The 16,465-nt window shown below is 40.8% G+C and overlaps 1 protein-coding gene across 2 annotated transcripts; it reads left to right on the top strand.

Moving 5' to 3' along the window:
• The first annotated feature begins 1,687 nt into the window (after nt 1-1,687).
• On the top strand, nt 1,688-6,869 carry si:dkey-56m19.5 (proteoglycan 4). Of its 2 annotated transcripts, none has more exons than XM_044205989.1 (2): nt 1,688-1,897; nt 4,185-6,869. In XM_044205989.1, exon 2 carries the CDS (start codon nt 4,193-4,195, stop codon nt 5,282-5,284), a length of 1,092 nt encoding a protein of 363 aa, XP_044061924.1. In that variant the 5' UTR covers nt 1,688-1,897; nt 4,185-4,192; the 3' UTR covers nt 5,285-6,869. The 2 variants fall into 2 exon arrangements, with proteins under 2 accessions (XP_044061924.1, XP_044061930.1); XM_044205995.1 differs by lacking the exon at nt 1,688-1,897 and adding an exon at nt 2,167-2,294.
• The last annotated feature ends 9,596 nt before the right edge of the window (nt 6,870-16,465 follow it).

Raw genomic sequence — 16,465 nt, 5'->3', positions numbered from 1 at the left:
TTCGTGTCAGTCTAGGTCAACGGGACCAGGACGTGCAGACAGATGAGTTTTGGACATTTACTTGATAACTCTGGGGGTTTTCCAAGGCCTCCCCATATGCCTGTGAGTCCTCTGTGTATGTGGAGCAGTGTGGTTGGCTGGGATGGTGGTTATACTCCTGGGAATGCATTCCAGAGCTTTTGCATCATGTGAAACTCAGCCTTTGCTGCCCCTTTGACACTGTTTAGCTCTGCTGCCAGCAGGGAAAACAAACAAGATAGATCTTATTTTCTTTATCAGATAGAAACTAAAACTTTGTGGCATCTGGAAAGCAGAAAATGTAGATAGCAGAGCATTTTATAAAATTCAAAACAAGATCAACTTAACAGAAATGGTTCTCTTCAGTATTACTGTGACTGTCGCTTTTTTTTTTTGAAAAAAAAAGAAGATATTTTCTTACACTCTTGTCTGGGTTGTTTTGTGGCAATACACACTGAAATAATCAGGAATATTTAATGTGTCATTGTCAGAAAGCCATACACAGTTTTAATAGAAATCTCACAAATGTGCAATGTAACTAGATCTTTGCATAAAACATTAAAATTGTGTCATTGTTACATCTAAAGTGTTTATTGTATATCATTTTATTCTTAATGCCCAACAAGGTTTCTCCATAGATGCTGTGTTGTACTATGAGCTCTTGTAACAGGAGAGGGGGCTGTCTTCTCAATAATACTGTCTGTCTGGTATTAAATCTGCAAAACATGAGTGATAAATGTGTTTTTAAAAGATCCCTGATTTGATTAATATACATCTGATATATCTGATAGTTATCAATGGTTAGATACCTCAACTTAGCAGGGTGTCAGTGGCATGCTGCTTGGGTCAAATTGTTGAACTAAACAACATTTTCACCTAGAAGGGTCAGTTGTTGAATTTCATTAAGTCTCAACCGGACCAACCTTGTCCCATTAACACATGGAAGGCAAATAGCAAAGAGGCGCAATACATCAGAATACTTCACAATGATTAGAGTGAACTTTTGGTCCTCTTTATATCCCTAACAACAGTTACCATATATATATATTAGTTTAACAAAAATTACTTCATAAATACTTCAGACAGCCTGTTCCTGTATGTTTATTATGTCACATGATTAAGACTGACTTCCAGATATCAACAGTTTACCACAGCTCAAGAAAAAAACCCCACATTTTTGCAGTCATGTAGATTCAGTTTAGCCCTTTTAAACCAAATAAAATCAGTTTGCTTTATAATTTACTCAGAATATCTTGTTATGCTCTTTTTTCATACTATGTGTGATGTCACTATGTTGTTATCTTGCTCACAAATAACAGAAGAAATAAACAATAAGGAATCAAGGAGTCATTTTCTATGGAGATGAATGCTATGTAAATGTGTGCTGCTCAAGCGGTTTTACTGACATAATGCCTCCTATGCATAATTTATGTTATAGTAATTTTCCGGTGGGGAGGCGGGAGCACTCACATGATTTCCCAAAGCATTACACTTTGGCAAAGAAGGAGCAGAGGAAAAATTGCATTTTTACAAAGTTAAATAAGCGCCAGTCCGCTTTTAAATATCCTCAGTCCGCAGATATATTTATACAACAGAGAAATATGCACTGGAGTGGGTGTGTGCGGGAGGGGAGGGGTTAAAGATTGGGAGGGTATAGATTGCAGACGGGGCAGTAGTGGGGTAGAGGCTGGATTGTGATAGCGACAGATGTCTAAAAACTGTGAGGGGCACTCCTCAGTTAGCCTACAACACAGTCCCAGACTGCACCTCGGAGAGCAGGGGCGGAATCTGCAGCTGTCACTCCAAAGGTTTACCTCCATTATCACATCCAGCCGGAGCTTGGAAAAGAAGCCCAAGTGATCACTCTCTAGAAATACAGGTCGGTCACATCAGAGCATTGTTTTAAAAAAAATGTACGTTTTATTTTTCAATTGCAACATGTCTAGGATGTGTGTTCTGTAGGTAAAAGGAAAGAAAGAAAGAAGTGAGCAAGAAAGTAAGATGCCTGAGAGCTTCAGTTTACTCATTGTTCTCTCTCTCTCTCTCTCTCTCTCTCTCTTTCTCTCTCGCTCTTTCTCTTTGCCTTTCTCTTATAATGCAAATTTGTACATTTCAAGGCTGGCATAATAAAGGCAGGATTTTTTCCCCCGTTCTCAGTGGTCGAATTTGATTTAATTCGTCTTCTCACGCAGCAGCGCTGGGTTTTTTTAAAGTAGGCCAGGGGATTAAAAACCTTGTGGGGTAAAGAAAGCGCAAAACAAAGTTGTGAAGTTGTGGTAAGCTACTTGTTAGGTATTAAGACGTTATTGTGGTGAATTTCGTTTTCTTTTGCATGTGAGGACGACATTTTCAAATGCTCGTGAACAAAAAAGGGGCAGAGCAGCTGAGAGAAGCAGCGGTGGGTGGGTTGAAATGGGGGATGGAGACCCCTCTACAGCTTTTATCACTGAAGTGTTCGAGACAAGTGTAGCTATATTGTAGCTAATTCCCCTATATAACAGCCTAGGCCTATACCCTACACTATAATACAGATTACTCAGTGTTTGCTGACAATTTACCCCAACGCATTACTTTTGTCAGTGAGTAGCTGCTGGTGAGGAATCCCCATCCTTTGTTACCGGCCGGCACATGCTGCCTTACCTTTGCGTGCCTCCTTTATATAATATGTGTGTAAAGCTTTGTGTCTGCTGTACATTTGACTTTAGCATTTACTCAGAAATTGGCTTGAAAAAAAAATGGTGCAAATCCACAGTGATTTGATGTCAAAATATTAGGTTTTCTCCGTAAACTACATTTTTGCTTTGTCTGATTTGGAGGCCGGAGAGACCAAGAGGGTTTTGGCGAATAATATGCAAATAAGAAATCAACCACATAAAAAAATAAAGTATAATTAGTCAGAAGTAGGTCCAAAAGCAGAATTAGTCTGGTATTGCTGTAAAAGCAGATATCATTTCTTATTACTGGACAGCCCATTAAACTGCAAATTGGTGTAACGGATGTGCAGCCTATTCTATCATGGCGCATCGTGTCTTAATTGCTCGTTGTAGCACTATGGACAGTTCCCAGATTGTTCATACCAATACCCACAGCTGTCCTGCAGGGTAAAAGTACTGCTTGTGACATTTGGGACATTTGGGACATAATTGAAAAAACAACCTATGTTGTATAATATGGCATTTAACAGTGGCACTTCCAGTTCTCTATTCTAACTATACTAAAAGGAAGTCACATTCTGTGGCAATCACAAACTCTTCCTCTACTGCCACAGCAGTGTTGTGGCATTAACACAAAAGAACTACATGTTTGTAGTACAGTTTTGCTCCATTCTCAGAATATGTCAATTTCATTTTTGTGGTTCTGCCATTCATCCAGAAAATCAAGTTTTGTAATTTATATTTTGTATGTGAATGTAACTGCAGGCTCTGGATTGCCTCTGTCTATGTGTCATGTGAGACTCTCTACACTATATAGTTTCTAGCATTTCATGCTGAGAGAGGAATAGTTGTATATCTTAATCATAGCTGTTCAACTCAGAGTCGTGGGCTCATTTGGCACTGAGCATTGACCAAAATTCCTGAAAGAGTAGACAATCTGCGGAGTTGTCTGATCTCAGTGAGGTTCCCATGCATTTACATTTGTTTTCCAGCCAAACTGTGTTGGCAGGGGGCAGTTTCCTAATTGAACCTAAGTTAAGAACCTAAGTTCACTTCTAGACAATAGATTTCTCTCCATTCTCCTTTCTGACAGAACACTGTTTTACATTTGAAGGAACTAAGTTGAACCCACGCTGCATTTTAGAAGGTTTGACAAAGCACATTCCTAATGTTCACATGTGGTGAATACATTTTAACTACCTAAAATAACTACCTAATTTGTTAGCATTGTTGCCTCACAACAAGAAGATCCTGTTTGAACCCAGTCAGCTGTGGCCTTCTAGTGGGTAGTTTGCATGTTCTTGTGTTGACATGGGTTTTGTTCCCATACAATTCAGGTGAATTGGAAACTCCCTGTAGGAATGAATGTGTTTGTCTGTGTCTTCAAGATATACTGTATGTATATTCCTGAGTAATGTAGTTGTTTTAAACATTCATAATTAAAGAGACAGGCAAAATTAAACAATGTTTTATATCTCATATTAAAAGAAACCTTCATCCACTTGTTCCTAGGACACACCATGGGAGGCAAACTGAGCAAGAAGAGGAAGGGATATGATGTGAATGACCCCAAAGAGACGAAGGATGAGACTGCAGCGACAGGTGCAGGTGCAGAGGAGTCTGCTAAAGTGGAGGCCGTAGCCCCACCCACAGAAGCTGAGTTGACAGCTAAGGCAGACATTGTGGTAGAAGAAGCTATGGGGTCAGCTGTAGCAGAAGTATCTGAAGCCGTAAAAGCTCCAGAAGAGCCCAAATCTGCACCTCCAGAGGAACCAGCTCCTGCAGCTCCAGAGGCGGCACCTTCAGTAGAGGAACCAGTTGCAGCAGCAGAAGAACCAGCTCCTGCAGCTCCAGAGAAGGCAGCTCCAGTAGAGGAACCAGTTGCAGCAGCAGAAGAACCAGCTCCTGTAGCTCCAGAGAAGGCAGCTCCAGTAGAGGAACCAGTTGCAGCAGCAGAGGAACCAGCTCCTGCAGCTCCAGAGAAGGCAGCTCCAGTAGAGGAACCAGTTGCAGCAGCAGAAGAACCAGCTGCAGCAGCAGAGGAACCAGCTCCTGCAGCTCCAAAGAAGGCAGCTCCAGTAGAGGAACCAGTTGCAGCAGCAGAAGAACCAGCTGCAGCAACAGAAGAACCAGCTCCTGCAGCTCCAGAGAAGGCAGCTCCAGTAGAGGAACCAGTTGCAGCAGCAGAGGAACCAGCTCCAGCAGTAGAGGAACCAGTTGTAGCAGTAAAGGAACCAGCTCCAGTAGTAGAAGAACCAGTTGTCACAGCAATGGAACCATCTCCAGCAGTAGAAGAACCAGTTGTCACAGCAAAGGAACCATCTCCAGCAGTAGAAGAACCAGTTGTAGCAGCAAAGGAACCATCTCCAGCAGTAGAAGAACCAGTTGTAGCAGCAAAGGAACCATCTCCAGCAGTAGAAGAACCAGTTGTAGCAGCAAAGGAACCATCTCCAGCAGTAGAAGAACCACCTGTCAGCAGTAAAGGAATCTGTTCCAGCAGCAGAGGAACCCACTCCAGCAGCAGAGGTGCCAGCCCCAGTAGTAGAGGAACAAGCTCCAGTAAAGCTCCCAGAGGCTACAGCAGCAGCATCAGAAGACCCTGTGCCAAGTGAGGTTGAACCTGAGTCTGCAGCTGCACCTGAAGAGCTCCCTGTAGAAGAACCTGCTGCAGCTGTAGAATCTGTGCCAGAGCCAGAGGTTTTTCCGGCTAGCACAGAGGAAGCACCCAAGGACCAAGAGCCAGAGCCCATCCCAGAGACTGTTACTGAGCCAGAAGTCACTGTGGAGGAGACAGTGGTGCCTGCTGCTGACCCTGAACCCGAGCCGGTGGCTGAACCAGCTGCAGAGCCAGGGCTGGAGCACACCCCTGAACCAGAGCAAAGCCTCAAGCCAGAGCAAGAACCAAAGCCAGAACCTGAACCCGAACCAGAGCAAGCACCAGAGCCAGAACCAGAGAAAGTACTAGAGTCAGAACCTGAGAAAGAGACTGTTGCAGTGGAATCTGCAGCAGAGGAACAAGTAGAAAATGTTGAGCCAGAACCAATTGTAGCCACATCTGACATTACTGAACTTGAGACCGTGGGAGCAGAAGTAGATGCACCTGAGGTCTTGGAGACTGCAGCAGAAGAGGTCCCTGCTGAATATCAGCCTGTTGAAGAGAAATCTGTTGCAACAGAAGCCTCCAGTACAAAGGCGGCAGCTGAGCCAGAAGCAGCAGAACCTGTCCCTGAAATTGTCATCTCAGAGTCTGTCTCTGCCAGCGAAATTACTGCTGAGTCTGAAGAGGTAACTGAAGCCTCTGTGGAAGAGGTGCCTTGCCCAGAGCCTGAGGTAGAAAGCAAGATGGAAAATGGAAATTTAGAGAGCCCTTCTGTTACAGAGGATGTGGCAGAAGTAGATGCACCTCCAGCTGTGAATGGAGAGTGCACAGATTCTGCTGCCGCACAGACAGAGGAATGTGTTAACGGTGATGAAAAGCCAGAGGAGATGCCTATCAAGGAGCAGAGTGACTTTGAACTGAAAAAGGATGTGAACCTGAGTGGGGATGTCCAGGAAGTTCCTGATGCAGTCTCCAACATGGTGGAGGGTCTCAACACTGAGGTCACCCAGGCAGTCTGAAAAGAAGCCATCTTTCAAATCGATGTGAATTCAGTTTAATCCTCCGACTGTGCAAGAAAGCTATCAAGGTATCACACACAGCTAGGCTTTCTGAAATGCTGTAATCACCGCAATGTCTATAGTGGTAACTCAGGCAAAAGGATGTTTTCTTTTGAGTAACCAAAAATGAAATGCAACCACTTGAGGATAGAAAGAGAGAAAGACAGACAGACAGACAGACAGACAGAGAGATAAGTGAGATGGAAGTGCAGAGGAGACTTGAGTTTGGAATTTGAGGGTGAGTGCAGACTGAAAGTGGACAGCAGAGAAAAAATATTGGACAGTAAATATGATATTAATGAATGAAATGAATACATCTGTGTTTGTGTGTGAGCCCGATGAATATTACAAAGTGGTTTATTGGAACAGCATTCATTATTAGTATGTTATCTGATTTAGAATGTCATATATCCTTTCTATTACTACATGCAGACATCTGACATAAATGTTTTGGCCTTTTCTAATAATGGTACCTGTGAGGACTGTTCATTTCAAATTGATTGTTCGGAATAGAGAATAAAAAGAGATTGTTATAGCCTACAGTGATCTTCTTTTCTTTTCATGCATTTTGTCAGCATCAAGTGCGTCACAATTGTCTGAGGCACTGGGTTACTAGTAAGATTTATTGTACTCTAAGCTATGGATCAGACTTTCTTATTAAGGAATCAGTAAATCTTAACTAATTTCAAACCATAAAATCCAGAATGAATTTTTGTCATTATAGTTGCAAGAGAAGCAGAGCAACATTTACAGAACATCTAGTATCTGTTAAAATCAATCCACTTGTTGACATCCACTGCCACTACAGCTCATATCAGCTCCAGTGGGTTAGAGTTTGACAGATTACTCATATCTACGAAGAGCAATGTCCTTTAGGTCACTGGCCACATTACAAACATTTTGGTTGGTGGAACATGGCTGCCTATTGTATACCACCTGCATGTCATGATTGGGCAAACAAAAGGATGTCATTGTACCCAGAGAAATCAGTCCATTTTCTGAGGTTTTCTGATTTTCCTCACCTCTTTTTAGCTCACATCACCATGACTATCGCTGAGGCTCCATGCCATAGCAGCACACCCTGCCAACATTTCACAGATCCATACCGGCAAAGGGAGCTAAAGGGGGGAGGGGCAGGAATTCTTGCAGGAGGCAGAAAAACGGAAGAAGGGGGAGGGGTGTTCTGGGATGAAAGCAAGTGCTATGATGCTGCACTGAGAAAAAGAAGATGTCAAAATAAGAGGCTATCTCTTCTGGCTACAGACATTTTCAGACTATTTCACATATTGAAATTAGACAAGCAATTGGGATGAGTATAGTTGGATGGTAATTGGCAGGGATAAACATGTTTTGACACATACCTGATGCCTCCTTGTAGAATGCTGCCACACCCCTGCTCACACTAATGTCAGAGACTAGAGGGTCTTTGTCGTGCAGGTGCCAATGCACATACATTAACAAGAGGGAATAAAATGGTATTTGTGTTTCTCTGCATCTGTGTGTGTACATATATGGACAGTGGGGAGGTGGGTAGGTGTGTGCAAGTGTGTAAGGTGGGCCTTAAGGAGGGTGGGCCTTAGTAGAGTATGGTCATCCAACCTTGAAATAACTACTGGACCATGGGTCAGAGCATAAGAGGAGATCTGATAGTGATAACAGTAACCTCCCATAGAAGTAGCTCCATAATGGGCCCATCCACATACCAGCTCTCTCCAGTTTCTTAAAAAAATACTCCAGTACTGCACATTTATGAAAGGAATGTTGTGGAGAGGGTTTGGGGGCTGGGAGGATGAACTCGCTGGCATGTTTTCATCTTTCTTGCTGAAAAGTTTTGTCAAAATGACTTCCTTTGTATGCATGTGCTACCATTAGTCGCTGGTTTGAAAACTCTTTTAGTGAATAGTGTTACACTTTAATAGAGTATATGACATCTTTATCCAACAACCCTGTATTGATGAAAGTGTTAACATTGTTTTACTTTCAAATAGCTAATAGGTTAAACTTACAGGGCACCATTATTTACAGAAGTGTACTAGAAAAAAGTCAGTGTGACAGCAACATGACCTGCTAACCTTCAATGAACAATAGATATTCTGGGATAGCACAGTAAAAAATGGAGACCCTTCAAATCAAGCAGAGTGGTAGTTGTAGTAGCAGTAATGGTAGAAACTTCATGATGAAATATTAACACTGTTTTAACCAAAGAAATGTGTTGCTACAGCTATTTATTCTTGCCAAAATTGCATTAATATAGTCATTACTGAAGTCCTTTATTAGAGGTTCATCATTTCCACATTTCCCTGTTTCACTTTCCTTCACTTTCTTTCCCTGAAAGTGTGTGTGTTAGTGTGGGAGAACAGGGTCCTTGTCTTTTGCATCTTGATTTAAACACTGCCTTAAAGTTGCATAGTTGTGAAAGGCCAGCTGCACTGCCTGGTTACCCTAACACTATGTGCTCTATATGCAAGCTCCTGCACAAAGCTGAGACTGTGTTCCAGTCTCTTTTTTCCCTGTGTGAAAACTAGCCCGCAGGCTTTAGCTATCCCGGACTGATGCCTCTGAGAAGCAAAAGAAAAAGAAAATGTGAACTAAATCCAAAGGCTATATTATGAGGAAATTCATGAGGCACTGACCTACTTGGTCAAGTTTTCAAGTTTGTTTTCTTTTTCTTTTGGGCAGAGTATCGAACACACTGTTGATGTCTTTTTAACAAACTCATCCTTATACTGTGGGTAAGATAATGGTTGATTCACTATTAATGTGTGAGAGTTTTCATGATTTAGATGTAGAGGGGGAGAAGGGGGAAGAACAACATTAAGAAATTAACAAATTACAAATGCACACAATTAGACACTATAGAGACACTCGTTGATTATTTAAAGAAATTCTGTGTGTGTAATTTCTGCACTATTTTGCGCCCCTTAAAACGAAACTGAAACAAAAAAACTATGGCATGTACTCCACTTTCTCCCAATCCCACAATGCAATGCTCTACATTTCATAGATGAATAAATTACCATTGTGAGACTCTACACACATAATGATGATGATTAGTGACTGTCCGAAATCTCAATTTACTGCTGACTATTGAGTGAACTGTTGTGTGGTAGGGAATAGGGAATTAATGAATGAGGGAGTGATTTCAGACACAGCTTATAACATGAAATATTCACGACAAAATGAGCAACAATCTAAGTTAAAGTTCAGGAAGAAAACACCCTTAGTTATTAAGAGTTTAAGATTCAAAAGCTGTGCGTCATCAGGACAGTTGACAGTGGTCTGGCAACATAAGCAAAAAAAAACCCACGGCTGTCATCAGATTTGGATTCTAAAATTACTAAATCCTGATTGGTGCATGTAAGTACATGGCATCACCTTTTTCCAATGGAGCCCCACCCACTTCAAAGCAGTAAAGACTCAAATGCAAAAATCTTTCATATGAAGTCACTAAAACTGTTCTAAATTTGGCAGAAAATACTTTGTTCATGTAGGACTCCATCGCTAAGAAGCTGATTGAGAAAATGTGTTTTCAGGGCCTTTAAAGCTTTGTTGTCCATACAGAAGACTGGGGTGTCTCACTCTGGTCTGAAGTTCCTCTACCTCATGACAAACCTTCTTAAGGCAATATTTAACATGACTGTATTTACACACCTTTCCCTATCTAGAGGGCTGTTATATTAAACAACTCCAAAACGCTGTGTGCTGCTGGGAAGGAATCTTTTGGTTTTGTCTTAGTTATTACTGAGATAACAAACAGGATGTGAGTATGTGAGAGAAGACTGCTCAGACTTCTGAAATGCTTTCTGATATAAGAGATGCTCTTCCCCTCGCTCCCTCCACTCAGCTGGCTGAGTAAATAATAAGAGTCAGGTGGCCAAATTACAGCAACAGCTGATCACTATTTATTATTCAAGCAAGAGGGTGTCAGAGCATAAGTACAGACAGGAAAACATACACAATACACAGCCAAAAACAAACAACTCACTCTTCCCTTTTCACTTTCTCTCATCCCAGACACACACACACACACACACACACACACACACACACACACACTGATGTCTAATGCTTTTTCTGTGATGGCTGTACAGAGACTTCCTCTCTTTCCCATATGTTCTCTAAAACAGTTGGTCAGGAGAAGATGCACTTAGTAACTGACATGCTGAAAGAGCAAGAGTGTGTTTTATGGATTCTTCTTCTAGTTCAAACTGCGCCTACATAAGCAAACTATGATTTTTCTATTTTTCTGTCTGGTTAAATCTGCCTCTCTCTTTTCTCTCTTGCTCTTGGTGTATGTCTTGCACACATTATCAGCATTACTGTCTCCTCTCCTTTCTCCTCTGGACCTGTAAATCTTTTTAGCCTCTTTATCTCTCTCGCTCTTGTTCTGGCTGTGGTTCACCCTCCCACCCCCGGATCCATCCATCTGGACATGTATGCTAATGCTGTCATTGTATCAGGTTGGGCAGAGGCCTATTAGACAGAGCTCGGTGGTAGTAAGGATCAATATTGATCCATAGGGTAAGTCTAATGGACGCTGAGAGTAGCAGTGATTCCCCTTTGTCTGCTCAAAGATCCCATCACCCTTAAGTCCTCACACATGCACACACTCTCTCTCTTTCTTTCTCTCTCTCTCAACCACACACACACACACACACAAAACACACATACAAAGTCATTGCTTTCTATTCTGTCTCATTCTGCTGATGCAGCTGCAGTGCTGAGAGAGCACTTTACAATTGCCCATTTTGTGTGTGTGAGGGGTAAATGTGAACATTAGTATCTATGTAAACAGTATCTACTTAAACATATAAGGGCCTGTGGATTCTCAGCCGTACCGTATGTATTTCTCATTACCAAGCATTCCAGGCTATTGAGACAAAAACAACCAGAAGATTCAGGGCTATAAACACACACACACACACACACACACACACACATCTAGTGTTAACCTAACCTAACTATAGCACAAAAACTTATTTAGGTTTTTGACATCACAAAATGAAGCAGTGTGGATGTCATCTCAATTTTCATTTTGGCTCAACACCTGCTGAGATTTTCAATGCCCAGGTCGTCGTATCAGCAACTATTCAATGTCACAATGTTTGCTGGGTAGCACCAAAATGAAAGTTGAGACAGCATCCACAACAGCTACACCAATCATTCTTTGAAATTCAGACACAACAGGCCTTTTTCACGGCAGACATTTTGACTTGTCATAGCAGGAAAAGCATAGGTGTTACTAATATCATTAACAATGGCTAAGTTCTATTCAAGAGTTCCAGTAAGCCATGAGTGTGACAGTGAGCCAGCATGCACAGGACCGTGGCTACCAGGACCGTGGCTGTGTCCAAAATCACTCATTCACCATTCCCTATAAAATAGTCAGTAGTGATACTGTTAGCATTAAATTGAGATTTTGGACACTTACGAACCATTGTCATTTGACAGGTGTAGTCGCAAAACTTTTAATTTTTGCAACTATAAAATGTGGAGGATTGCAGCATGGGATTGTTAGCAGAAAGTAATAATAATAATAATAATAATAATAATAATAATAATAATAATAATAATAATAATAACAATGACTTTATTCTTATAGCAGCTTTAAAAACAAAGCTACAAAGTGTTTTACAGGAAAAACAAATAATAACTGTAAATAAATTCCTCAATGTTTATTGGGACATACTGTTGCGTATCATCTGTGTAACAATGAAAATCAATATTACTGTATCTCTACCCATGTAGGGGTAGCATGTGTATGGTAAATAAAAGGGGACCCAGAATAGATCCCTGGGGGTCCCCACAAAAGAGAAGAGCACAAGATCTCCAAGCATAATTGTGCACATGAAATTGACACCTTTTTTATGTGGGGTTTTGTTAGGGCATTATATAGAGCATAAAATTCACACTATTTGGACGCTCAAATAAAATGGCAGACATTAAATATGATGCAACATATAATAAATAGGGAGTGATTTCAGACACAGCCCCTGAAACCAATGCAGCTAAATGGAATTCAGCCATCATTAAACTTATTATTTACACCTGTGCTTTTCCTACATGTCAAAAGGCCTGTGCCCCCTATTTTATTTCACACCCCTTTCTGTATTATTGTGAGCTTCTACAGCAGCATACTTTATATTATATTCTTAAAATGTTGAATTTGGTCACTTCCTGCATGTCACCATAAATTTAAATGCTTACTGGGTTAGCTCAACAATATAGGTGTTGATACACACACAAATACACTCACCACAAATGTAGTCAAGTTAGGTCAAGCTTTTTTTATATTTATTTCCCAGAATGAAAAATCAAGGGAAGGGATATCCAATCTGTGCAGTACACAACACCCTTTAATGGGAAAAAATTGTACTGCTAAATTGCTTAAATACATGTATTTATAACAGCTCACATGACAATCATGTGTTATCAGTGCTCTTTTGAAAACATCTTCACAGCAAAGCAACAATTAATTTACATACAAAGTTTTACACTGAACACACCTGTTATCTCAGCTTAGTCAATGAAAGAGAGGTTGCGCAGAAACACAGTGTGTGTTTTAGATTAGAGATGGAAACTCATTCTATGTGCAGTCACCTTGATCAAGCCTCCAGGCCCTGTTCCAAGGAAACATGCAGTTAGCAGCTCATTCCCCTCTTTGACTTCTTTAGCCTTCCTCTGGTGTAAGGTACGCTCCACTATGTTTGAAATGATACTTAAAGTGCTTTTCTTGAATCAAGCATTCACCTTAGCATTTGTCATTTCACATCATTGAAGGAACAATGACACAACCAAACTCAGAAAGAACAAAGCACACTGTACTTTCTTCAAATGTTCAACTATTTTACCTGAAGATTAATGGGGAGCATTCAGAAAGTTGGCAGAAACATTTGGAACGGCGTCATAAACCGCAAAATAAAGTTTATCTAAAGAATAAACATTTTAGAGGAGAACCCAAAACACTGACTGCTTTTCTGTGAGCCAACAAAGCACAAAGAAGAGCAGGCAGAATTCCTTTATCATATTACAACAAAAACAATCAGAATGAAAATGAAAAGATGGTTATAAGATATAGGTTCTGTTTGCTTTTAGTGACAGCTGGAGTAACGGGAAACACATTTTATGTCACACAACCTACTTAAAAAAAATTAAGACAGAAACCACTCTTGGCTGCTCTATTTTTATTTTAAAAAATCAAACATGTACTAATACAGTGTTTGTGCCCTTGTAATACAATTCCAGTTGTAAAGTGTTTCAGCTACAGCCACCATGGCTGCAGAGGAGTGTCCATTGGGGAGAGATGACCTTCACTGTGTCTGGTGACAGAGCTAAATCAAAGCTGCTGCTTGTTTAAGACAGCCACTGTACACTGGCAGCAGGGCCCCTGGTGAATTATTTATACATGAAATGAATTGACCTCTGGCACTTTGAAGACAGCAGGGCAAGGACAAAACAGAAGGAGTAAAAGGTAGGGGGTTGGCAGAGACAAAGACACATTTTACTATATGTTTTTACATGCATGAGATTTAAAGTAGGGAGGGAAGATAGAAACGGATGGAGAGAGAGAAGCTGATAGCTCAGCTCTCAGGAGAAGCCTCGTGTTCGAGGTCTTTCCAACGTGTTGGAGCAATAACTCTCTCTCTGCCTCCGTATGTTTGTGTGCTCTTAGGTGTCTATCTTTGTAAGAACCAATATCTCTTTTACACCTGGAAAGTTGTAAGGGGAAGGATGTTTTTAGAAAGTCAGGACATTTTCTTCAAATCTTTACAGGAATGCTTGAAGGTTAAGACTTAGTTTTAAGTTCAAGGTTAAGATTAGTTTTAGGTAAAGGTTAAAGTAAGGGATAGAGTCAGGCATGTAGTTGTGATGATTGAGATTAGGGTTAAGGGCTAGGGAGAGTCTGCTTGTCTGCTTGCTTACAAGCAAGTCAACTCTTATAACATCCATCTGAAAGCTATTCATGCAGGATGTTCTGTTATGCAACACACACACACACACACACACACACACACACACACACACACACAAATACAGATCAGTCCTGCCTCCTGCAAATTCTATTCATACGCAAGTATTCATTAGTGATTAATGTTGAATGTCAGTGTTCAGTCCAGTGCCAGTGCAGGAAGTTCATACAGCTCAGTAAAAAGCAAGGGTGTGTAAGTGGTTGCCTTTGGCTCCAGATTCCTGTGTTTCTGTCTCATACCACTAGTCAGTATTGACATTTTTATTATGTCACCTTGACCATGATCTGCCCCTTACCCTAACCATGTGGTTTTAGTTGTTGTACACTGTATTGCTGTTCATAAACATTTTAAGAATAACTTGGGCGACCTGTAGCTGGCCTCACCATCTCTCTCGCATCTCATTTCCTGTTATGTTGTCGCTGTCCAATAAAGTCCAATAAAAAAACGTTAAATAATGTTGTAAGTTAACATTTTGCAGATATGAACAATAGAAGGATTCTGCTTGGTACAGCAAAGGGAAACATAATCCAGGTAGCATTACATTTACCCAAATTTTTGTTTTTCAGATGAACGTAATTCATATGCACTGTGAGCTGCACTGTGATGGGCTGAGACATATCTGTCTTTGCAACTACCTATCGGTATCAGCATTGACTATTGCAGTGTAGATTTAAAGCTGATAAGGGCATTGACTGGTTGCAGAAGAATTTTCCCTCATATTTGATTACCCATCCATCAATTCCACTACCTTCAAATCTGAATGACAGCTTGGCAGAGCAGCTGGCTTGTCAGCTCTTTGGTTGACGTGGTTGAATGGCAGGCTGAATATAAACCTTCCTGTATAGCTGGTGTTACCTGGTAGACTGTCACACTCTAACTAAACGTGACACCTGAATGTGTCACTCCGGTTTCGTACCAAACTGATACCGTGCCTATGTCAATTATGTCACCATAGGAGTTTTACAAGTAAAGGGTTTGGCAGGTCAAGTGATGTTCAAGACAACAAGCACCAAAAGCAACAGGAAGCCAACCATGAAAGAGAGATGTAATGCAGCAGTGTAGGACAACATTATTATAGGCCAGCTGACGGGTGAACCGACTAGTATAACTGCTTGAAATGCCACATTCTTCTCCAACACCGACTCACAAAATACTTACACACACATACTCACATAAATGTTAGTGGGTTCAAAATGAAGTAAAAGAATGTATATTTAGTGATGCGGAAAGGTTTGAAAATTACAAAGAAGTTTTGTTTCTTGGGTGCAAATGAACCAACCCTAATGCACTCTCTCTTTGTCTCTCTTCGTACTCCCCACTTCATGTTATACTCCAGTAGCCTATAGTATATTAGACACTGATGATTGTTCTGTGGCAGGTAGATGCGAAAAGTGCTTTTCTTAGCAGCAAACTGGAAATAGCAGCTTAAAGCATCTGTCACCTACAGTCCAGTTGCTGCAGGCACATGGGCAGCAGTCACAGACATATATGAACATATCAGACGGCCTTCAATTATGGTTACATTTTTCAAGACTTTTACAAAATCCTGTAGGTTTATTTGACTCATTTGACTAATTTTCTTCACATTTTTGGCAAAATCTCACAAAGCACAACAGTTCACACAATTGCACAACAGTGTGTTTAACACACTGGTTGAGAAGTGCCAGCACTGCATAAAAGCTAGAGAAAAAGGCTCTTGAAATGCATTCCAGAAAAGTTAGAGCTGAATTGTCAAAAAAAAATAAATGTATGACTCAATATCTCTCAAATTGAATACATGCATATCCTAATAAACCCGAACATTGTTTTACATCAGCTGTAGAGTGTTCTTTGTGTCCCTTTTGTCTTGGCCTGTCAACATTTGTTTAACTGTGGAGGACTCTAAAGTGCTGTGGCACTTCGTCATCCCAGCTTTTCACGTCCAGTTATGTCAACAGAGAGGGAAAAGGAGAAATGGAGAGAGAGAAAGTGAGATTATTTCTATTTAAATTAGTAACAAATAAGCATTTATAACCCATTAGAACCAGGCAGGCAGGACTCATAAAAAAGAAATCCCTCCAGCTTGGATACACAGCAGATACACACATAAGCTCACTCCACCCCCAACACACACAACCAAATTGAGTACATAGTCTTTTCAGCCTCACATTGCTTGGTATAGTTATT

Source organism: Siniperca chuatsi, linkage group LG1 (genome assembly GCF_020085105.1).
Source record: "Siniperca chuatsi isolate FFG_IHB_CAS linkage group LG1, ASM2008510v1, whole genome shotgun sequence".
NCBI classification, from domain to species: Eukaryota; Metazoa; Chordata; class Actinopteri; order Centrarchiformes; family Sinipercidae; genus Siniperca; species Siniperca chuatsi.
The sequence above is the reverse complement of the archived record's forward strand: the minus strand, read 5'-3'. Positions and strand labels throughout refer to the sequence as shown.

Excerpts from the sequence above, each read along its gene's own strand:
- si:dkey-56m19.5 (XM_044205989.1), top strand. The coding sequence starts at position 4,193 with ATGGGAGGCAAACTGAGCAAGAAGAGGAAGGGATATGATGTGAATGAC.